Source organism: Leucopleurus acutus (assembly GCF_964270905.1).
Source record: "Leucopleurus acutus genome assembly, chromosome: 11".
NCBI classification, from domain to species: Eukaryota; Metazoa; Chordata; class Mammalia; order Artiodactyla; family Delphinidae; genus Leucopleurus; species Leucopleurus acutus.
The window spans coordinates 31,219,281-31,244,541 of NC_139152.1; the positions used below are offsets into that span (position 1 = coordinate 31,219,281).

Consider the following 25,261-nt stretch of genomic DNA (forward strand, 5'->3'; position numbering starts at 1 on the left):
GATAATACCTGAAAACTTTTGGAAAGAGAAAGCCCTGCAGGTCAACCTTTTACCCTGTCAGTTCTCCCTACTGCAAATTGAGTCATTTTCTTGGGAATTCCGAACCACGGTGGGTTTTATTAGGAGATGACCTTTAGGCTACCACTTCACATTTCTCTCTGGCTTTCACAAGGCCTGAAAGACCAAGTTACCTTAGGAGATTCTCTCCTCCACTTAAGACTGGATCCAAACTATACTCAAATGCTTTCTTTGAGTTTGGGTAACTTCTACTTAGTCACTTAGAATAATAAGACACAAACCACATGTCACCAAGCCAGTACCTCAAGGACCATACATAAAGACTGGAGATGTTTTTCAGTTGGCTAGCCCAGTATTTTAAAGATAAGGAAATTCTCCGTTAAAATCCATATTTAAAGCTTCTCTTTAAAAAGTTGAGGATCTGGTAGCCTTAGGCCCATATTCCATCATGGCAAAAATAAGCAGTAGTTGAGTGGTGGCTATTTGCTTTAGATGCAGCATGTCCACTTCAGGTAATCATAATAATCCCTATTAATTACCTTATATTCAGCCAAATTACTCATTTATATTACCTGGCTAACCACTGTGGGCCTTAAATCCATCCTGTCCATTAGCACAGTACTATTTTGAGTCCTGATTTCATCCATTCATTCAACAAATATTTACTAAGCACTACAAGAATTCTTTGTTTTCAAACATCTTAAGATAGTTAGTTAATTCATCTAGTACCAATGTTACCAACACTCAATCTGAAATAGACCATGTGTTTCTTACACATTTAACAGTATGTATCCTTTATTTTTTTAAGCTTCACAAATATACATTATAGCATCAATTTTCAATACAAAATGATGATTAAGAGTTGGCCTATTCAAACCACCTCAAGACACAGTTAAACAAAATAAATAAGGAATACTTGAGGACACACTAGAATGTTAAAATTTCAAAAATCTCCTGTCAATCTAAATTATTTTTAAGGATTGTTTTCCATAATCATATCTTATCTAGTAGAAAAAGTACAAGAATACAGTAAATCACAAGTTTCACAAAGGAGCAATTTTTCAATATAAATTTTTTTCAAGGGGGAATATGATAAAGAACTAAATTTCTTACACATGAAATCTTTGGTAAAAGCATGCTTACTTGCTGACCTATTAAGAGTCAAACCTGAGGCTTATGTGATTAATAGTGACAATAAAGAACAGCAGAAAAAATGTTTACCTGGTATTTTCAATTCTCCTTACCTTGTTTTTAGGTTTCACTTCACCACAAAGCTTCATAAGGTCTGAAGAGAGTGAGCTATGTGCAAATAAGTAATTAACCACATGATTAAAAGGGAACTTATAGAAAACTGTATGTCCTCTAATGAGTACAAGTATGGAAAAAAATTTATATGCCTACAGAAAACACAGAAAGACAATATTTAAAATCAAAATAAACTAATTAAAATAGTCCATTTTCCTTCCTTAAATATCCCAGTATTTTTATTTTAAAGTTTTTGATGGTTAAACATTACTTAGTTGGGCTTCCATATTACTGTTTCTAGTTCTCTTCCCTTAGCCATAAAATCCAAAATTATTTGTTTTATGGTAATTCTTTGATGCACAGGATAAAATTATTAAAAATATTACAGAAATAAGTCAAATCTATTAAGTTTCTAAAGCCTCTCTTACCTTCCTTCTGATCCTGGGCTGTTTAAAGGTACATCCTCATCAGTGCTGTCCTCTACATTTTCTAAAAAAATGTCCAAAATGTAAGTATTATCCACATGTCACAATTTGAATGATGACTGTAATCCCTATGCTATAATAAGCAACAGCCCAAGTTCTCTCAATATGGGCACTTTGGTTTTAGTAACTGAATCAAATTAGAAATGTAAAAAAATATTTCTAAGAAACTCCTTTGATTATATGCCCTAGGATGAGAAAAATATGTTCAAAATAGGAAAGCTATGAGTTGAATGATAAAACAGAACAGCATTCACAGGATGGAAATGAGATCATGTATTTATCAGAGTATGTAGAATTATTTATATATTTTTCAGAGTATGTATTTATCCCACACCATCCATTTATCCCATGTATGAAAAACCACTGAGTAAAACACAAGATTAAAGTAAATGCTGCATGCGCTCCCTTTAATGTACTGAGCCAACTTCAAAAACTACATAGGTATAAACATAGTTGTACTTTATCAGTATTCCAACTTATATATTTTCCTTTATTTTTATTTTTGTTTTCAAGTAGAGAGAGAGCATGTGTGTGTGTCAAGGTATTCAGGAGTTACATACCAGCATGCAGCTCATTCACACGTACATAAAGGACTAAAACTACGGGTTTCCATGCAACAGTTTTGTAGATAAATACAAACAAACCACTGCTATTTCAGAACAACTGTAGCACACTAATAAAAAGAGAGGAAAAAGCAAACATATAAAACTAGTAGGAAGTCAGTAAATAAAACAGCCACTGAAAGTAAATTATTTAAAATGTCAGTGAGCCCCTAACACAGGTGCAAGTTTTCAAAACTTATACATTTTATTATAAAGCCATTCCACAAAACTAAAGGCAATACTATCAACAATATATACGTTGGGGACTTCGCTCATGGTCCAGTGGTAAAAAATCCACTTCCAATGCAGGGGATGTGGGTTCGATCCCTGGTCAGGCAACTAAGATCCCACATGCCGCAGGGCAACTAAGCCCTTGCGCCACAACTACCAAGCTCGCACGCCTCAACAAGAGAGCCCGCCTGCCGCAAACTATAGAGCTCATGTGCTCTGGAACCCATGCACCACAACTACAGAGCCCACGTGCCCTAGAGTCCGTGTGCCACAACTAGAGAGAAAAAACCCACACACCACAACTAGAAAAGCCCAGGCACCGCAACTAGAGAGAAGCCTGAGCAGACCGTGCACTGTAATGAAAAGATCACTTGTGCCTCAATAAGATCCTGTGTGCCGCAACTAAGACCCGATGCACGCAAAAAATTAAGGAAAATAAATAAATAGAATATTTAAAAATAATTATATATATGTCAGTGAAAAATACACAGTATTCATCCCCCTTTAACTTTTACATTTATATCATACAGGTGGATTATGCTCATAAGTCAACTAATTCCTTTCTCAGATGCTCCTATTCTTCCTCACTGTTTAGCAGACACTTCGATAGAAATTCAGTAATACTTGATAGCATTATCTAAAATGGAGCCCATCTAGGACCCACACAAAGGGAGTTTACTTTCCGAAATAAGCAAAATGGTGGTCTTGAGGGCAATGTGCATCTCAAAGCCCACGCTTGCAGGCTGGAGGATGTGCTTCAAAGAAAGAATAATTGAGTGCTAAGGTGACTGAATTAGTCAATAACATAGAAAATGTAAAGAAATGACAAATCTAGTCTTTATTTTTCCATGTATAAAAGCAGGCTAAGATTGACTAGTAATTTTCTTGTAGGGAGTGATGAAACAAGTTAGTATATTAAACATCATATGAGTGCTCAGTAAAAGCTACTTAGCTCTTACATATGCATATATGCCTTATTTAGAGATAATTACAGTTTGACATAACCAACCCAGCCAGAGGATACAACCCTCCACCCAGACATTCACCAAAATAGACACCTCTTCAGGACTGAGCTTTGTCTGTAGCACTACAGCCATCTGGGCAGCAGGACATGCCATCACCTCACTGCTCTACTCTCAACTCTAAGAATATAATTCCAGCCCAACACCAGCTTCTCTTCTCATCACTGAGCATTAAAGCTAAAAGCAGAGACTTAAAACTGCAAAATGCTTTAAAGTTCATACATATCGGTACACAGCTGCATAATCTCACATCACTAGAAGTTAACCAAACAGTTACTATTAAAGTCTTTTTTAAAGTTTATATAGGTATATAGATATGTATATATGTATGTATATGTGTGTGTGTCTGTGTATATATATATATATATATGTATATATACATATATATATATATGTAGTGTATGGAAAAGAGTTAACATAGCAGCCCAGAGACTACTATCCTTAGAAAGGCCTCCTTGCAAGGTTGTATTTTGTCTGTCATCTGAAACTTGGCTCTCAGAGTATCCCTAGTCATCAGTTAACTAGTGAGGGAAGTTCATTATACCTAGAACATTTGTGCAAACAATATGGCTTATGCTGAGAACTCCTGCTTTCCTTCTGGAGTCTAAAATTCTCGTATATACTAGACAAAGCGTGCCTATGTGACTAGTTCCCAGTAAAAACCTCAGGTGCTGAGTGTCTAATGGACTTCCTTGGGTGTACACTATGCACACATGTTGTTGCATTTTCATTCCGGGGGAAAAGTGCATTCTGTGTGATGTTTCCTGGGAGGGAGAGAGCATAAGGCAGCCTGGACATGGATTCCTCCTGACTCCATCTGAGTCTTTTTCCTTTACAATCTTGTTGTGTATCCTTCCTACATTGCTCTCATGAATCTTTGCCATGAATACAACTATATGCTGAGCCCCCTGAGTCTTCTAGCAAATCCCCAAACATAGGAGAAGATCTTAGGAACACCAACATAGGTAGGGAAAAAAGAAGGGGAAAATAAAGATGTTCTTCAAAGGCTACAACAATACAAGCCTATTAGCATGGAGTACCGGCCCTTGCTCCCCCTCTAGCCTTATATTCATCATCCTACACCACATACTTGTTGCTCCAGAGCACCAACCTGCTTGAAGTCCTCATTCATACAATATTTTGGCTAAATGTCCAACTTTTAACTTACTCCCTGCTCAGGGTGACTCTTCTGCCCAGCCCCTTTCCACCTTGTCTCTTGCCTGGCTAAATCTTTTTCTTCATTTATGTTTCAGCTCAAATTTCACCCCCTCCGGAAGGCTTCCATCAACTCCTCCATTCTTGTTGGGTAGCCCCATTCTGTGTTCCCATAATTCCCTGTACATATCTCAATCTCTGCCCTGTCTGCAATGTATCATAATCTGTTCATGGTCTGTCACCCTCAGCAAGGTATCAAGTCCATGAGGGCAAGATTCTGTGTCTTATTTATCTTTGAATCCCAGCACCCAGCCCAAAGTTGAGATAAATTGAAACTAAATAAATATTTTTTAAAGCAATGAATATGACCATCTAGTTTCTGTGTATTTAACTTCCATGTTTTTCTCCTTCCGTGCTTTTCTTCTAAGCACCTCTGGTCTAGATTATGGCCTTAGGGAAAATTTATGCCATGAGTCACAGGTTATATCAGCTGAATGTGTTTCCCCTCTCTGTTTTTGACCCTGCTTTAAGCTACAGATAATTAAAAGTTGCTTGAAAGCTGTGAAAAAGTAACAATGCACATCAAATAGCAGTTTAATATTTTCTGCACAAAAGGACATCAAAGAGGGAATTGCATTTTTCTTCCAAGTTAAAAGAGATAATGGACTTAAATAAGAATTTACTTATTACTATAAATTGAGCCACTAAGATGAAGAAGAACAAAGAAAAGTCAGAGGAGGAGGAGGGGGAGAAGGATAAGAGGAAGGAGGAGGAAGAGGAAGAGGAAAAGAAACATGCTTAATAACACATGGAATGGCAAAAATTCTGGTTATAATTCAGAAATTTGGGCAGCCTAACATGGTTCCTTAATATAACCAATCTTTTTTCTACCTGTCTTTGTTATAGCTTGAGCAGGATAAAAGTTGTAGCCTGTCCATATCTGTATTATGGAATTGATCTCAAGGAAATACTATTTTGAGATTTAACACACAGGGTAAACGTCTAAAAAAATCAAACAGGGCTTCCCTGGTGGCTCAGTGGTTGAGAGTCCGCCTGCCAATGCAGGGGACACGGGTTTGTGCCCCGGTCTGGGAAGATCCCACATGCCGCGAACAGGCTAGGCCCGTGAGCCATGACCGCTGAGCCTGCGCGTCCGGAGCCTGTGCTCCACAACGGGCAAGGCCACAACAGTGAGAGGCCCGCGTACCGGAAAAAAAAAAAAGAACCAAATAGTTCATGTATTTTATTTGCATCGTTTAAAATAAATTCAGATTCATAGGTTATGTTTATTTTAATAACCCAGAGAGGAAATTACATTTAATCTTTCAGTTACATTCCTCTCCATCAAGTATTAGAAAATTTTGACAGCTGCGTGATTAGAAAAAAGTTAAGATCAGATTTTGAAATAATTTGAAATAAAAACTGGTCCAAAATAATCATTCACGAAAATTGCAAGTAATAAAATTACACTGATGCTTCTGATCCTTCATGTATATAACCACTAGGAGGAGTATAGATACTACTCATGAGTGGGTGTAGTTCACATGAATGTTGTACTGGCAAGGGAAAATGTCAAAAATCTCAATACTCAGTGATATCTAAAGCTCTAACTTGAAAATATTATAATTATAAATAATGTTTTAATCTGTTCATTAAAATCCTTTGGATAGTTTTATTCAAGTTACAATATTAAAATATACATGGCTTAATTTTATAAAACTTAAGAACAACTGAGAATCTAGCAAATATAAACCAAAAACAAATATATATAAAAGATAAATAACACAGAAAGTTATTTATGAGGGTAAAACAACAGATTCAAGTTAACAGATAGATTTAAAAATTAAAAAGGAATATATGTTCCATTTTTTACTACAAGAAAGAGGGGCTTATGAAACTGGAACCAAATCTGGAGTTCAAATAATAAAATAGAAAAATAAACATACTTCTTTAAACATCTAAGAACTTAAAAATCAGGAAATGTGTAAGAAAGACAAAAGACTTAGTATGTTTGTGGTCACAGATACATTTCATAAAAGATCATGCAAAAACCAGCTCGCTGCCAATAAAAATTTTTAAATAAGATGTACCACAATTAGTGTACATGAACAATTAGTAATTCATGCAGCTGTAGGGTACACAGAAAGCTAAACATACTTACCTAATGGTATGCTATCTAGATCTGTGTAAATAACAGCAAAAAGGAAACAAAAAGCAATACTCCAATCAAAACAAATCCAATGTTAAGAACTCTCATATAAAACAAGATTATGTATCATTTATAAGATATGTAGAATAGATGCCATAGCAAACACTTATAAATTTATTTTTTAAGGCAGTTAGATATGTAAAGTAATGAAACTTGGTTAATACTTTAAATAATTTAAACAACCAATTCAGAAGCATGGTTGATCTTATTTATTCATAAAAACTAATTACTTAATAATGCTAAGGAAGCCTTTTTAAGTTGCTAATCATTTCTTGCAATGACAATAATTACATCCCCCAAAATTTATACATGCAAATTAAAGCAGGAATAATTATCAAAAGCATAAGTAAATATAGCATCTATTCAGTCAAGCTATAGGGAAAAAAGGTAGAGTATAGCATACTCAAAGAGCAAAGTTACCATGCAATTTATTTAACTAAAATTTAATCCAAATTACCTTGTAAAGCATGACCTAGTAAAGCATCTAGCTCAGGATTTAATTCTGCTTTCTCTTTCAACATATGAAATAAGAGCTGGTTTTGTGTAGCACTGGTTATTTCAGTTTGTTTAAGCCGACCTTCAAGTACTTTAATTTGAGCCTCTTTCTGGGCAGCCTGAAGACCCTATAACAACAACCCCCCCAAAAAAAATTTATCTTAGATCATACAAAACAGAAACTACCACACAAAGATCTGTATCAAATAGCAAATGCATATGATGTATGGACTTTGACATTAAATAGATCTCGATTCATCCCAGCTTCTGCACTTGCAAGCTCGTTGACCCTAAGCAAGTTACCTTATCTTCCCGATTCTCAGTTTCCAAATATTCAAATGATATGAATGATTCTTACTTCCTTCCACGTTGTGAGGATTAAGTGAGAGAACAAACCATTAAAGGTCTAGCACAGTCTCAACGTGGGAAAAAAGGTGAGTCAGAAATTATCACCTTTAATACTTAGGCAGAAGTTTCTGAAGACAAGGAGAGTGCAACTGTATTTTTTCCTTTCTGATTTTTTTTGAGCACCCTAAGAGATTTTTCTTTTAACTTTTCCTTTGTTAAAGTGAAAAAGAAATTATTCTTTAAGTTGTTTACCTGTTCTAATACACAAGCACAAAGATGAGAAGCTAATGGAATTGATGTAAATACTGCTGAGTTTTCTTAACTCTAAGGAAAAGAATCTTCCTCCTTATTACAAAGGAAAGGGTCAATAGAGAAAGATAAGCAAAATTGCAATGAATTAACCAAAGCTTAGGTTTTCAATAATAGTGTAGTTAGAACTTACCTTATTGATGCCCATTGACAGGAAGTGATCTAGCAGGTATCTGGCTTCTGTAAGTGTACAAGCATTAATGACTGCAGTGACATCCAACGTTTCTCCTTCTTCCTACATCAAACCAACATATGATGTATCATTACCTTGATCTGAATGTATTTAACAGAAGACAAAGCCATTGTTTCATGCATTTATTTGATATCATTGGATTAGCTAATGTGACTCCACAGAAAAGTATAAAATATGATCCCTACTCCAAGAAACATATGGTCTAGTTTAAAAGACATTTGAGCAGTTAAGAACTCAAGGTTGATTAATACATTATATATGCCTTGTGTAAACAATAATAATATCACAAAATAGGCACAGAAATGGAAAGCAGGCAGGGAGTGGTATACATGCAAAACCTAAGAATCACATTAAACCATAGACAGAAAATACCTTCATATAAAAATTCAAAGTGTTTTCAATGACAAAAAATACAAAAATACTTCTTATTAAGTCATTAAACACCTTTTTAGTTACAAACCTTTGCTTCTTCCATCTGCATGATGTTGGCTTGACAATCAGAAATACTGTCATTGATATAATCTATATTAGCAGTTAATGACTCCATCTCCTCATTGATGGTAACCACATTTTTATCTCCCTCTCCATTTTCCTTGACTATCTTTTCCCTTCTTTTTGAAAGCTTCTCTCGTCTTTTTGTGAGTTCTTCCCTTTGCTATTGAGAAAACAGATTTGATTTTAAGAAATTATTTTCATCTAGGACCTTGAGAACATTATGCCAAATGAAATGAGTTAACAGAAGGGCAAATACTGCAGGATTCCACTTATATGAGGCAACTAAAATAGTCACACTCGTAGAAGCAGTAAATAGAATGGTGGCTACCAAGGGCTGGGGGGAGGAGGAAATGGGGATCTGCTGTTCAGTGGATATAAAGTTTCAGTTATGCAAGAGGAATAAGTTATAGAACTCTTCTTTACAACATTGTGCTTATAGCTAACAACACTGTGCTGTACATTTAAAAATGTGTTAAGAGGGTAGCTCTCATGGTATCTGATCTTACCACAATTAAAAAAAAGAAATGGAGGTAGCCTCAACCACCAGAGGGCAGACAGCAGAAGCAAGAAGAACTACAATCCTGTAGCCTGTGGAACAAAAATCACATTCACAGAAAGATAGAGAAGATGAAAAGCAGAGGGCTATGTACCAGATGAAGGAACAAGATAAAACCCCAGAAAAACAACTAAATGAAGTGGAGATAGGCAACCTTCCACAAAAAGAATTCAGAATAATGATAGTGAAGATGATGCAGGACCTCTGAAAAAGAATGGAGGCAAAGATTGAGAAGATGCAAGAAATGTTTAACAAAGACCTAGAAGAATTAAAGAACAAACAAACAGAGATGAACAATACAATAACTGAAATGAAAACTACACTAGAAGGAATGAATAGCAGAATAACTGAAGCAGAAGAACAGATAAGTGACCTGGAAGACAGAATGGTGGAATTCACTGCTGAGGAACAGAATAAAGAAAAAAGAATGAAAAGAAATGAAGACAGCCTAACAGACCTCTGGGACAACATTAAACGCAAGAACATTCGCATTATAGGGATCCCAGAAGAAGAAGAGAGAGTGAAAGGACCCGAGAAAATATTTGAAGAGATTATAGTCGAAAACTTCCCTAACATGGGAAAGGAAATAGCTACCCAAGTCCAGGTGCACAGAGAGTCCCATACAGGATAAACCCAAGGAGAAACACGCTGAGACACATAGTAATCAAATTGGCAAAAATTAGGCAAAGGAAAAGTATTGAAAGGCAGCAAGGGAAAACCAACAAATAACATACAAGGGAACTCCCATAAGGTTAACAGCTGATTTCTCAGCAGAAACTACAAGCGAGAAGGGGGTGGCATGATATACTTAAAGTGATGAAAGGGAAGAACCTACAACCAAGATTACTCTACCACAAGGATCTCATTCAGATTCGATGGAGAAATCAAAAGCTTTACAGACAAGCAAAAGCTAAGAGAATTCAGCACCACAAAACCAGCTCTACCACAAATGAAAAAGGAACTTCTCTAAGTGGGAAAGACAAGACAAGAAAAGGACCTACAAAAACAAACCCAAAACAATTAAGAAAATGGGAATAGGAACATACATATTGATAATTACCTTAAACGTGAATGGATTAAATGCTCCAACCAAAAGACACAGCCTTGCTGAATGGATACAAAAACAAGACCTATATGTATGCTGTCTACAAGAGACCCACTTCAGATCTAGGGACACATACAGACTGAAAGTGAGGGGATGGAAAAAGATATTCCAAGCAAATGGAAATAAAAAGAAAGTTGGAGTAGCAATATTCTTAACAGATAAAATAGACTTTAAAATAAAGAATGTTACAAGAGACAAGGAAGGACACTACATAATGATCAAGGGATCAATCCAAGAAGAAGATATAACAATTATAAATATATATGCACCCAACATAGGAGCACCAGAATACATAAGGTAACTGCTAACAGCTATAAAAGAGGAAATCGACAGTAATAGTGGGGGACTTTAACACCTCGCTTCCACCAATGGACAGATCATCCAAAATGAAAACAAATAAGGAAACAGAACCTTTAAATTACACAATAGACCAGATAGATTTAATTGATATTTATAGGACATTCCATACAAAAACAGCAGATTACATTTCTTCTCAAGTGCGCACAGAACATTCTCCAGGATTGATCACATCTTGGGTCACAAATCAAGCCTCAGTAAATTTAAGAAAATTGAAATCATATCAAGCATCTTTTCTGACCACAACACTATAAGACTAGAAATGAATTATAGGGAAAAAAAAGTAAAAAACACAAACACATGGAGGCTAAACAATACATTACTAAATAACCAAGAGATCACTGAAGAAATCAAAGAGGAAATCAAAAAATACCTAGAGACAAATGACAATGAACACACAACAATCCAAAACCGATGGGATGCAGCAAAAGCAGTTCTAAGAGGGAAGTTTATAGCTATAGAAAGCCTACATCAAGAAACAAGAAAAATCTCAAGTAAACAATCTAACCTTACACATAAAGGAACTAGAGCAAAAAGAACAAACAAAACACAAAGTTAGCAGAAGGAAAGAAATCATAAAGATCAGAGCAGAAATCAATGAAATAGAAACAAAGAAAACAATAGCAAAGATCAATAAAACTAAAAGCTGGTTCTTTGGAAAAAACAAAATTGATAAACCATTAGCCAAACTCATCAAGAAAAAGAGGGAGAGGACTCAAATCAATAAAATTAGAAATGAAAAAGGAGAAGTTACAACAGACACCGCAGAAATACAAAGCATCATAAGAGACTACTACAAGCAACTCTATGCCAATAAAATGGACAACCTGAAAGAAATGGACAAATTCTTAGAAAGGTATAACCTTCCAAGACTGAACCAGGAAGAAATAGAAAATATGAACAAACCAATCACAACTAATGAAATTGAAACTGTGATTAAAAACCTTCCAACAGACAAAAGTCCAGGATCAGATGGCTTCACAGGTGAATTCTACCAAACATTTAGAGAAGAGCCAACACCCATCCTTCTCAAACTCTTCCAAAAAATTGCAGAGGAAGGAACAGTCCCAAACTCATTCTATGAGGCCACCATCACCCTGATATCAAAACCAAACAAAGATACTACAAAAAAAGAAAATTACAGACCAATATCACTGATGAATATAGATGCAAAAATCCTCAAGAAAATACTTGCAAACAGAATCCAACAACACATTAAAAGGATCATACACCATGATCAAGTGGGATTTATCCCAGGGATGCAAGGATTCTTCAATATATGCAAATCAATCAATGTGATACACCATATTAACAAATTGAAGAAGAAAAACCATATGATCATCTCAATAGATGCAGAAAAAAGCTTTTGACAAAATTCAACACCCATTTATGATAAAAACTCTCCAGAAAGTGGGCATAGAGGGAATCTATCTCAACATAATAAAGGCCATATACGAGAAACCAACAGCAAATATCATTCTCAATGGTGAAAAACTGAAAGCATTTCCTCTAAGGTTAGGAACAAGACAAGGATGTCCACTCTCACCACTATTATTCAACATAGTTTTGGAAGTCCTAGACACAGCAATCAGAGAAGAAAAAGAAATAAAAGGAATACAAATTGGAAAAGAAGAAGTAAAACTGTCACTATTTGCAGATGACAAGATACTATACATACAGAATCCTAAAAATGCCACCAGAAAACTCCTAGAGCTAATCAATGAATTTGGTAAAGTTGTAGGATACAAAATTAATGCACAGAAATCTCTTCCATTCCTAAACACTAATGATGAAAAATCTGAAAGAGAAATTAAGGAAACAATCCCATTTACCATTGCAACAAAAAGAATGAAATACCTAGGAATATACCTACCTAGGGAGACAAGAGACCTGTATGCAGAAAACTATAAGACACTGATGAAAGAAATTAAAGATGATACCAACAGATGGAGAGATATACCATGTTCTTGGATTGGAAGAATCAACACTGTGAAAATGACTATACTACCCAAAGCAATCTATAGATTCAATGCAATCCCTATCAAATTACCACTGGCATTTTTTACAGAACTAGAACAAAAAATCTTAAAAGTTGTATGGAGACACAAAAGACCCCAAAGAGCCAAAGCAGTCTTGAGGGGAAAATAACGGAGCGGGAAGAATCAGACTCCCTGACTTCAGACTATACTACAAAGCTACAGTAATCAAGACAAAATGGTAGTGGCACAAAAACAGAAACATAGATCAATGGAACAAGAGAGAAAGCCCAGAGATAAACCCACGAACCCATGGTCAACGATCTATGACAAAGGAGGCAAGGATATAAAATGGAGAAAAGACAGTCTCTTCAATAAGTGGCACTGGGAAAACTGGACAGGTACATGTAAAAGAATGAAATTAGAACACTGCCTAACACCATACACAAAAATAAACTCAAAGTGGATTCGAGACCTAAATGTAAGACTGAACACTATAAAACTCTTAGAGGAAAACATAGGAAAGAACACTCTTTGACATAAATCACAGCAACAACTTTTTTGATCCACCTCCTAGAGTAATGGAAATAAAAACAAAAATAAACAAATGGGACCTAATGAAACTTAAAAGCTTTGGCACAGGGCTTCCCTGGTGGCGCAGTGGTTGTGAGTCCGCCTGCCGATGCAGGGGACACGGGTTCATGCCCCGGTCCGGGAAGATACCACATGCTGTGGAGCAACTGGGCCCGTGAGCCGTGGCTGCTGAGCCTGTGCATCCAGAGCCTGTGCTCTGCAACAGGAGAGGCCACAACAGTGAGAGGCCCGCGTAGCGAAAAAAAAAGAAAAAAAAGGTTTTGCACAGCAAAGGAAACCATAAACAAGACGAAAAGACAACCCTTGGAATGGGAGAAAATATTTGCAAGCGAATCAACAAAGGATTAATCTCCAAAATATATAAAGAGCTCATGCAGCTCAATATTAAAGAAACAAACAACCCAATCCAAAAATGGGCAGAAGACCTAAATAAACATTTCTCCAAAGAAGACATACAGATGGCCAAAAAGCACATGAAAAGCTGCTCAACATCACTAATTATTAGAGAAATGCAAATCAAAAGTACAATGAGGTATCACCTCACACCAGTTAGAATGGGCATCATCAGAAAATCTACAAACAACCAATGCTGGAGAGGGTGTGGAGAAAAGGGAATCCTCTTGCACTGTTGGTGTGAATGTAAATTGATACAGCCACTATGGAGAACAGTATGGAGGTTCCTTAAAAAACCAAAAATAGAATTACCATATGATCCAGCAATCCCACTACTGGGCATATACCCACAGAAAACCTTAATTCAAAAAGACACATGCACCCCAATGTTCATTGCAGCGCTATTTACAATAGCCAGGTCATGGAAGCAACCTACATGCCCATCAACAGATGAATGGATAAAGAAGATGTGGTACATATATACAATGGAATATTACTCAGCCATAAAATGGAATGAAATTGGGTCATTTGTTGAGACGTGGATGGATCTAGAGACTGTCATACAGAGTGAAGTAAGTCAGAAAGAGAAAAACAAATATCGTATATTAACGCATGTATGTGGAACCCAGAAAAATGGTACAGATGAACCAGTTTGCAGGGCAGAAGTTGAGACACAGATGTAGAGAGCAAACACATGGACACCAACAGGGGAAAGCCACAGGGTGGTTGGGGATGGTGGTGTGATGAATTGGGCGATTGTAATTGACATGTATACACTGATATGTATAAAACTGATGACTAATAAGAATCTGCTCTATAAAAAATAAATTAAAAAAAAGAAAGAAATGGTATTCATCTATTCATATACAATGCAACCACCCACCCACCCCCCCACACACAAAAACTTGGCAAGCATTCAATTTACCCAGGGAACAAATTTAGAAAACTAAAATTAACAGCTAAGGGAGAGCATATCTACTTTCTATTTTCCACACCTTTAGGAGCCTATTCATATCAGCCTCCATATTGGAAATAGTCATTTTCTGCATGATGATGTCTGTGACCCTGCGTTCAAGAAGCTGCCACTTCATGCGAGCTGTCTTAGAAGTAAACACTCGGCCTGTCAATCCTTTCCTCTGATATTTTTTTCTAGAATCATAAAAAAACAAACATAGTTACTTATGTGCTTATTTGATTATGTACTGCCAAATAATGAGCTGTTTTTCATTTAAGTCCAACATTCAGTAATGCAAAGATTATGTCAGGGGGAACAGAAGAATCATGTTGACCTGGTTCCATTTGTCGTGGGTGTTGGTAAGGCCTGGACTCTTGCCACAGGAATTCTCATTTTCTGCTGGGCTCCAGCCCTTGATGCATCTGTTTCTATGGTAGTTGCACTGGAACCTGTGTCCTGAACAGGGGTATCAGTTGAGCTCAGCTTCCGAGTGACTTTCCCAGCCACTTTATCTGACATGGGCCTTACTTGCCGACGAAGAGCTGTAACCTGAAATAGCAATAGAGATTGACTCATGCTCTTAGTCTATAGAAATACATCATTTATCTCAAAGCCAGAATGTTTCCTCCAAATGGTCAACTTGCCTCTTCTGTTTTGCGACGAAGAACCACTTCTTGGTTTCTTTTTTGGGCTTCTAGAAGTCTAAGTTGATGCTATAAAATAATATTGAATAAGTTAAAATAGGAAACTGAAAGATATAATACTTCCTACTCCTGCATTAACATGTTTCCCCATTCCACTGGGAACTGTAAGGGTTCTTAGCAGTATCTGAGCTAACACTCAGCTTGCATCCATTACTACAGATATAGATATTTTATTTCGATAAACACAAAGGCATACTTATATAGCCATTTCTCTCTGAAAATAAAAACTTATCTCTGTGACACATACTTTTATTTAACAAACACTAATATAGGGCTTACTATATACAAATACTTTTTAAACGCTTTACAAATATTGTCTCATTTCATTTTTGCAGGACATTTTGTTTTGGTTGCTGGCTAAGGCGTGATTAGGAAGAAACACAGCTTAGAATATTTTCAACAGAGGCATCTTACAATATATACAGTAGCTATAAACTATTTTAAACATAGGGAGAATGTATATTAATTGTATTAGCACTTTATAGTAATTTTGGAAATGTTATTTCCAAATAACATTGGAAATAAATGTTTTATTGTTGGACAATAAAACAAACTGGCTACCAATTTGTTTTTTAGGTAGTCTATATGATAAAGACAATTATTATTAATTATTTTAAGCCACTTTCTAGGGATATAATTTAGGAAATAATCTTGATCACAATAGGCTTGATCACAGATAGCCTTGATCACAAATGTCTCTTCTAGGACTTTAATTCTGTGATGTAACAAATAACTCTCCATGTTCTGTATCCCAAATTCAAAGAGATGATACATCTCAAGTTTATACACATTCTTATGTTATCAGATGGGAATTCTTTGAGAAAAAGCATCTATCTTATCACTGACATATCTTAATTGCCTACACAATAATAGACATAGAAGCAAAGTTAATAAATCTTTTTTTAAATGAATGAACTATCAAAAACTAAAATTAAATATAGTTTTAAGCTTCTCACTACATTTAATTTCTTCATATTAAAAATAAAATCTCAAGCTCATTCATTTTTTTTGTATGATGTACATATTTGGTTCTCTAAGCGTTCAAAGTTGAATATTACAAGAAACAATATAGACAGGAGTTGAATATGCACACAAAGCAACAAATTAAAAGTAGGAGAACATCTGAAATGGTAGCTTTGTATGTGATTAGCCAGCCTCAGATCTTTATAATAGAATAGAGACACCATATGTTGTGGATAAGATTCAAAAGTTCAGTCCCAGGAGTTAACTGTTCAATATTGATCTCTCTATACATCATATTAATTAGTAATAAAGAAATAGGTAGCATACATTGTAAGGAAATTATTCCTGTTACCCAAAAGTTTTCATTAAAAACAAAATAAATAGGCCAAAAGTCAAAACAACCTAAATGCCAGCCAATCAAGGAATGGATTAGGAAAATGTGCTCTATACATATAGCCATAAAAAGGAATGAACTACTGGGCTTCCCTGGTGGCGCAGTGGTTGAGAGTCCACCTGCCGATGCAGGGGACGCAGGTTTGTGCCCCGGTCTGGGAAAATCCCACATGCCGCGGAGCGGCTAGGCCCGTGAGCCATGGCTGCTGAGCCTGCGCTCCGCAACGGGAGAGGCCACAACAGTGAGAGGCCCGCGTACCGCAAAAAAAAAAAAAAAAAGGAATGAACTACTGATACATGCTATAACATGGATGAACCTTGAAAACATGCTAAAATGAAAGAAGCCAGACACAAAAGGCTACGTATTGTATGATTCCATTTATATAAAATGTCTAGAATAAGCAAATCCATAGACAGAAAGTAGATTAGGAGCCAGGAAGGAATGGACAGTGATTGCTAATGGGTATGGGGTTTCTTTTTGGAGCGATGAAAATATTCTGGAATTAGAGTGGTGACTGTTGCACAAATTTGTGAATATACTAAAATCATGAATTGTATAGTTTAAAACAGTGAACTTTATGGCATATAAATTTTCTCAGTTTTTTTAAAAAAGCAGAAAAAAAGACTAGACAATATGTTAAAATGTGCTTCTACTCGATTTCAGTAGGAATTTATTGGTATAAACAAGATCTAAAATGCCCAGGAATTGAAAGTGATAAAATAGACTGATTATTAAAATACATTAATATCCTGGGAAAATAAATAAATACAGTCATAAATATGGGAGTCATCTGGCTAAAATATCTACTTTTCTATCTCATTGCTCACTCTTCTCTATCCCCTTAATTTCCTCTTTACCCCCCAAAGTAGATTTCTATTTTCTAAAATACCCTGTATGTTTATGTTTTCTTCAGGGAGAATTTAGAAAAAGTTGGTGAGAAAAAAAGAACAAGGGCTGAAACCTAACTGATATTGTGGAAAGGAAGGTGATGGCTTCTTTTTTTAAGGAAAAAATGTCATAAGAAATAACTATATTGCCAAAACTTTGGAAAGAAAAAAATCCAAACAACTATAACCTATAACCCTAATACAACCACATTTAGCATATTGATATGTATCCTTCAAATTTTTCCCTCATTGTAAACAAGCACGCATATATAAAATGTTACTTTACACTTAATGTGAAGTCATAGTCATTTTTCATTTTATTATGCAGTTTCCAAATCCTAATTTTTAATGGATGAATAACCACCTTTTAAATGGGATGAACCATAATTTATTTAACTGTTACCCTTACTGACACACATCTTAGTTGATTTTACAGTTTTCATTACTACAAATAACCCTAAAGTGAAGATTTTAACACACTGTAAAGTAATTTGTCTTAGTTTAAATTATTTACTTAGTCTGAGTTCATGGAAGCAGAATTCTTGGGTCAAAGAATATGAAAATTTTTATAGCCCTTAGTAAAGCTTCTTCTAGTGAAGCCTGGTTATTATTCCAGGAACATTTATAAAAATCTCTAGTGGAAGCTGCCTTTGGAACCATCTTAAAATTACTATCTTATATAATACTGCAACTACTTCCTTGGTCTCCCTAGAAATAACCAGTCATTATTTGCCATTTTCTTCCATCTGATCATCTAGGAAATACGCCTCCAATAAAATTTATAATAATATTATAGTGTTTTTCATAAACTTTTATATGGAATTACTATAATCCACATACTATAATAAATGCCAAATTATAAAATGCTTATTAACTGTCCTTAACCTGTATTTAATAAAGTTATCAAAATATTTCTTTCATTTATTGAACAATCTTGTTGATATACAATATTCTTACATAACTGAGAGTTAAAGTCCACTCACATCTCTTTTACGTTGATCCTTTTTCAATTGAGCAATCTCTCTGTTTCTTCTAGACTCTGTCAATCTGGCTTTTTCTTGTTCTTCTTTCATTTGTTTCATTAAGCGAACCTAAAATATTAGGTAAATACATCTATTGTGATTACCCTATCGCAATATTCATTAAATAAATCACATGTATGGAAAAATGTTCTTAGGATTCTGAATATTTAACAAGAAAAAAATGTGGAGTTTTGCTACACATTAAATGGTCAATTCTTATTTTTGTAAGATTAATATATTTATATTTCTAATACATTTCTAACATACTTCTATCAAACTGCTTAGTGTTCTATGCTTTTTATATTCAATGTCCAGCTGTTCTACAACTTGAATGATTTTTTGGTATCTAACTTATTATCAGTAGCTGTGTGACCTTGAACAAGTTACTTAACAACTCTAGACTGGTTTTCTCATCTATAAAATGGAGGTAATAGCTCTATGGGATTGGATTCCTCTGAGAATTCAATAAGTTAATACCTGCACTATGCTTATAACAGTGCCTGGCACATAGTAAGCACCTAGCTATTTTAGCTATTTTTGCTGTCATCAGCAACTACACAACATAATAATCTACTTCTTAAATCATTTCCACATTTCCTATTTTAAGGAAACAACATTGATTTTCATGCCAAAAGTTAAGAATAATCCGTTCCACCACAAAAACAGTAACAGATTAGAATTCACATACTCTCTCTGGTCAAGGGAAAAAAACTTGTACTTTTCTATGCATGGGAATGATAACCACCAAATTCAAGATAGTTGTTACCTCTCAGGGAAAAGAGAATATGATCAGGAAGAGATATATAGGAAGCTTTGTGCATATCGGCAATGTTTAATACTGTAAACTAGACAGTGGATATATTGTTCATTATGTTATTATCTGTGCTTTCTTGCATGTTTGAAATATTTTATACTTTTTTTAAGTTTGTATAAGAGTTTTGTTTTGTTTTTAAAGTCAGAGAAGCCCTGCTGACCACATGATTTTCAGCTACTCCAAAGAAAGACTTTGACTATGGATGACTATAGGAAAACAACTTTTAACTGCCAAAAGGAAGTGCATCATTTCTAAGACTGGTTACCTTTTATTGAATACAGGAAGAACCACAATATTTTTTTTTTGGTCCCAAAAGACACAAGCATCACCAGCATCTACCGTTAATGGAAAATATAATCAATACCTTTGTTTTTTTCATTTCCATCACATCCTGCTGTAATTTCTTCAATTGCTTTTCATATTGGGACTGATTTTTAAGCAACCTTGCATGCTCTTTTTGAGCTGTCTGAAGTCTCTGCAGTTCTTTATTCATGGCTTGCAGTTTCTTTTCATATTCAGACCTAACTTTTTTTGCTTTTTCTTCTGAGTAAGATTCCACTGAGCCTAAATGACCAAAAAATATTTGTATTTGTTTGTGTGAGACACAGATTTTTATTTCACAGATTTACAACTCATGACCTTAGACAAGAACTACCTCCTAAATACAAACCTCAGGAGGCCAGGATGCCTTTCAATCACTCTGCCTTTTAATATCTACTCTTATTTAACAATTATTGAAGTTTTTATCATTTTAACTTAAAAAAAGTACCCAGCATAAATCAAGGCATTAAAACAATTAGCCACAACTTTGGGAAAAAAATTACTAAATAGCCTAGACAGGTACCAGCATGAAAAAACAAAATAAACAGTAATATTTAACATAATGGGACAAATTAACATTTAATGTGACTTTTAATATTATTTTTTTCTTGTAAAGGAAGACAGGATAAAAATCTATTTTGACAATTTAGTTTGAACTTTAATTTGAATTAAATATAATTCTTACCTAAGTTTTGAAGCACCTGGTCTCTTTCAAGCTGAGTGTCCCGAATTTTATGTTGCAGCATCATTAGCTTCTCTTCATACTGCTTTTTCAGTGTCTGCAGTCTTTTCTGGCTGTTTTCTAGTTCATCAATCAGCTTTTGCTTGATTGCAATTTCACAAGTAATGTTTGCTAAGTCTGCCTGATAATTGGCTATTATAAAAGAGGAAAATAAAAATTCTGGGATAGGCCATAATAAGAGCATGAAAACCATCATCCGTATCCAAGTATTCACTTGGCAGCTGTAAGGAAAATATCCTGAATATACCAAAAATTAAAAAAGGGCAAAAAGATAGAGTGTTCACTTTGGTCAAGGACAAGAGATACCATTTGTAGCAAATAAGAATGGAAGTTACACAATGACAAAATCCAATAAGAGAAGAACATGAGCCTTGGAGGGCATATATAGGCCAGCAATTATAAAAGGTGCTTTCATCAAGGATGAAATGGAGAAGGTTAAGAGTTTTCTGCCATGTTTTAAACAAGTGCCCAAAATAAATTTTTGTCCTTGTACCAAAGGACAAGTACCTTTTTCATCTGACTCGGAATCTGATTCATCAGAGCTTTCACCCCCTTCAATGTCATCTTCTTCCTCCTCCTCTTCCTCTTCCTCATCTTCATGATCACTCACTTCTTGACTTTCTTCCTAAAATGTGATTTGTGTCCATTAATAGCACAATATTGGCAAGGCAAACTGATTACCTCATTAAGGGAGACTGTGTGACAGAATTAGAACAAAAATTTTTACATTTTGTGTGGAAACACAAGATCGCAAATAGCAAAAGCAATCTTGAGAAAGAAGAACGGAGCTGGAGAAAACAGGCTCCTGAACTTCAGACTACACTGCAAAGCTACAGTCATCAAAACAGTATGGTACTGGCACAAAAACAAAAATATAGATCAGTGGAACAGGATAGAAAGTCCAGAAATAAACCCACGCACCTATGGCCACCTAATCTATGACAAAGGAGGCAAGAATATATGATGAGAAAAGACAATCTCTTCAATAAGTGGTGCTGGGAAAACTGGACAGCTACATGTAAAAGAATGAAATTAGAACACTCCCTAACATCACACACAAAAATAAACTCAAAATAGATTAAAGACCTAAATGTAAGGCCAGGTACTATAAAACTCTTAAGCAAAAATATAGGCAGAACACTCTTTGACATAAATCACAGCAAGCTTGCTTTTGATCTACCACCTAGGGTAATGAAAATAAAAACAAATATAAACAAACTTAAAAGCTTTTGCATGGCAAAGGAAACCATAAACAAAACAAAAAGATAACCCTCAGGATGGGAGAAAATATTTGCAAATGAAGCAACTGACAAGGGATTAATCTCCAAAATATACAAACAGCTCATGCAGCTAAATATCAAAAATACAAACAATCCAATCAAAAAATGGGTGGAAGACCTAAACAGACATTTCACCAAAGAAGACATACAGATGGCAAACAAACACATGAAAAGATGCTCAACATCACTAATTATTAGAGAAAAGCAAGTCACCTCACACTGGTCAGAATGGCCATCATCAAAAAATCTACAAACAATAAATGCTGGAGAGGGTGTGGAGAAAAGGGAACCCTCCTACACTGTTGGTGGGAATATAAATTGATACAGCCACTATGGAGAACAGTATGGAGGTTCCTTAAAAAACTAAAACTAAAGCTACCACATGACCCAGCAATCCCACTCCTAGGCATCTTTCCGTAGAAGACCAAAATTTGAAAGGATGCATGCACCCCAATGTCCATTTCAGTGCTATTTACAATAGCCAGGACATGGAAACAACCATAGAGTGAAGTAAGTCAGAAGGAGAAAAACAAATATCGTATAATATCGCTTATATGTGGAATCTAGAAAAATGGTGCAGATGAACTTATTTGCAAAGCAGAAATAGTCACAGATGTAGAGAACAAACTTACGGTTACCACGGAGGAAAGGGGAGAGGTGGGACGAATTGGGAGATTGGGATTAACATATATACACTTACGTATAAAATAGATAACTAATGAGAACCTACTGTATAGCACAGGGAACTCTACTCAATGATCTATGTTGACCTAAATGGAAAGGAAATCTAAAAAAGAGTGGATGTATATGTATACATATAACTGATTCACTTTGCTGTACAGCAGAAACTAACACAACATTGTAAAGCAACTATACTCATTTAAAAAATAAACAATAAAAAACAAACAAAGAACCAGAATCAGAGTTAGAATTTTTCTTCCTCCCTTAATATTATGAAGTGTGCCTAGCCATATGACTTAATTTTGCCCCAGCTTCTATTATGGTGCTTTATATTTAATATGCACAATATAGTCTCAATGAATAAATACAAAAAAAAAAGAGACTGTGAGTATAAAGTACAAGAGCACAAAAATTTCACTTTTCATAAGTTAAAAATATCAATCCACAATTTTAAGGTTATTTTACAATAATTCTGTCTTAAATCAAAGAGTACTTCATCTCTCTTAGTATTCTATCACCCCATACACAATGCTTTCACAGTGCACAAGACTGTGAGTTGCTAATATTTAATAGCTCACATTTCTGAAGAAAAGAAGTCCTCAAGGACACAATTTAAAATGGATGTATGATAACCGATTCTCTTTTCTACATATAAGTTAGTACAGTTATCAGCAACCAAGAACAACCTAATCCAGGGACTCAAAATTACAAGTTTATTCTCTCATACTTACAACTTCTAATTCATTGCTTTCTCTTTCTGAAATACCCTTTTCTTCTTTCTTCTCTTGGTCAGTGTCTGTATTATCCTCTTTACCAGCCACACTAAAAAAAAAAAAAGAAGCAAAAGTGTATGATGCTAAAGAAGAGAGGAAAATTGTTCACTTTTTTCTCCCAGATTTTTAAAAACCATCAATTATTTTTGAAAACAAACTAGAAGAGTTCATCATTTAACTCAGCAAAGTTATCATGTCTGATGCTTCAGAGGAAAATTGAAACTGCCATTCAACTCATAGTACAGTGATTTATATCAATGGAGAAAATCTTATTTTCTAGAAACACTGAGGAATAGATTATACCCTGGAGCATGACACCTGATGAGACAGCTAAGAACTAGTCACCATAGCATTCAATCAACTAGAATGTAGGCAAATTAAATTTAATGGAAATAAAAAATATTTTTGTTTTCTCATCTAAATATATAAATTTTTCTCATCTTAATACAAAGATATAGAAACTGCATTTTTTATTAATGTCCTAATACATTTAAGAATAAATTTAAAGATCAGAATACATCTGCCCACAGTAAGTTTGTCTATACCGGCTGCACCCATCACAATGTTCAGGTCTCCCCTGGTAATAGAATAGTACAGGTTCTTTTCTCCTAGGTCATACCTGTAGCACAGGGCTATTTCTCATAATGTTCTCACAGAAATGGGTCTCTGCACATCAGAATTGTCTGAAGTTCTGCCTGACCCCTGATTGAATAGGAAATTCCAGGATCTGCCACAAGATTCACCATACAAATAAAAGCTTCCTCTTCAGGTATCAGTAAAGCAGCCCTAACTATTGATATATACTAATGTCACATAACGTTATAGCTAAACTAATTGCTTCAGCCCTAGTGGCCATGAGAAAAAGAAGACTCTATAGTGAGCAAAGTTTTTACATAGTTAAATCACTCTGACCCTTCAGGGTTTAGCAACCACCATCAATTATGCACAGAAGTTACACTTCTGTTCATTAGACTCCTACATTTTATCCTAAATAATATTAAGAAAGTGAATTTTAAATGAATTTACATATGAAAATTTTCTTCTTGTGCTATAGTTAACTTTTTAAATCATTAAGAATACTTGAATAAAGCAATATTATCCAAATAAAATTCTTCTAGAAAGAGCTTAAAATTTTTATCAGAATAACTTTATAACAGCTATGATTTCTTTCAGATATTCTGCTACATTAAATAATTGCCCTAATACATGGACTTATTTTTAGCTTCTAGGCTAAAAAATTAATCTCATTTAGGTGCTGGTATTATTATTAAACTCTAATGTTTAACTGTAGGTCCCAATTCTCAAAGACATTTTTGAACTCAGAACAAGATGAACACAAATACTTTTCCTTTGTAAGCACTTTTCAGAGTTCTTAATTTATGTTTATTTAGGTAGTTATTTCTGTAATTTCTGTCTTCCCCACTAGACTGTAAGTCTCATGAGGGAAGGGATCATGTCTGTTTGGCTCAGCATTACATGCCCAGTACCCAAGGGATGTGCATAATAAATGTGCATGAAGTATTTGCTAAATATATTAATCTCTATGATTGTGCATGAGCACCTCTGTTTGGAACCTCTGCCTATGTGTCTCACACACTAATTATGTTGGAGTAGAATAGTACAAATTGAAAGATGCATAAAGATGCATGGAAGACAGCATATCTCTAGAGTGAGAAGAAACTACCAGTAGGAATATCAATAAAATCCTCTTAACTGGAGAGGAATCAAGTAAACTATAACAAGGTTCCATGAGTTTGTTAAATCACTTGTTAGAGAAAAATGTTGAATATACTGAATGCCTATCTTACATCACTTGTATCATAATAGGACTGTTCATTTTCCATCATCATACATTTCAAGATGAAAATCTAGAAAGAAACTCCCCCTTCATCCAATCATCTGATTTAAAGGCCAGCACCATGTACTCAAGTAGTGCT

General features: G+C 34.9%; 1 protein-coding gene across 4 annotated transcripts in view; it reads right to left on the reverse strand.

The window, feature by feature from the left end:
* The window catches only part of KIF21A (kinesin family member 21A), a 155,906-nt gene that overhangs the window by 26,590 nt on the left and 104,055 nt on the right, over positions 1–25,261 (reverse strand). For 3 of the 4 annotated variants that reach the window (XM_082850386.1, XM_082850389.1, XM_082850388.1), the window contains exons 12-25: positions 23,283–23,373; positions 21,098–21,215; positions 20,534–20,722; positions 19,892–20,091; positions 18,675–18,782; positions 15,388–15,456; positions 15,078–15,292; positions 14,784–14,937; positions 8,773–8,967; positions 8,253–8,354; positions 7,425–7,590; positions 6,920–6,940; positions 1,692–1,752; positions 1,263–1,317 (exon numbers count right to left, since the gene is read on the reverse strand). In XM_082850386.1, coding sequence (XP_082706512.1) covers positions 1,263–1,317; positions 1,692–1,752; positions 6,920–6,940; positions 7,425–7,590; positions 8,253–8,354; positions 8,773–8,967; positions 14,784–14,937; positions 15,078–15,292; positions 15,388–15,456; positions 18,675–18,782; positions 19,892–20,091; positions 20,534–20,722; positions 21,098–21,215; positions 23,283–23,373 — 1,744 coding nt within the window. The remainder of the gene's footprint in view (positions 1–1,262; positions 1,318–1,691; positions 1,753–6,919; positions 6,941–7,424; positions 7,591–8,252; positions 8,355–8,772; positions 8,968–14,783; positions 14,938–15,077; positions 15,293–15,387; positions 15,457–18,674; positions 18,783–19,891; positions 20,092–20,533; positions 20,723–21,097; positions 21,216–23,282; positions 23,374–25,261) is intronic. The other variant, XM_082850387.1, reaches the window with a different exon arrangement.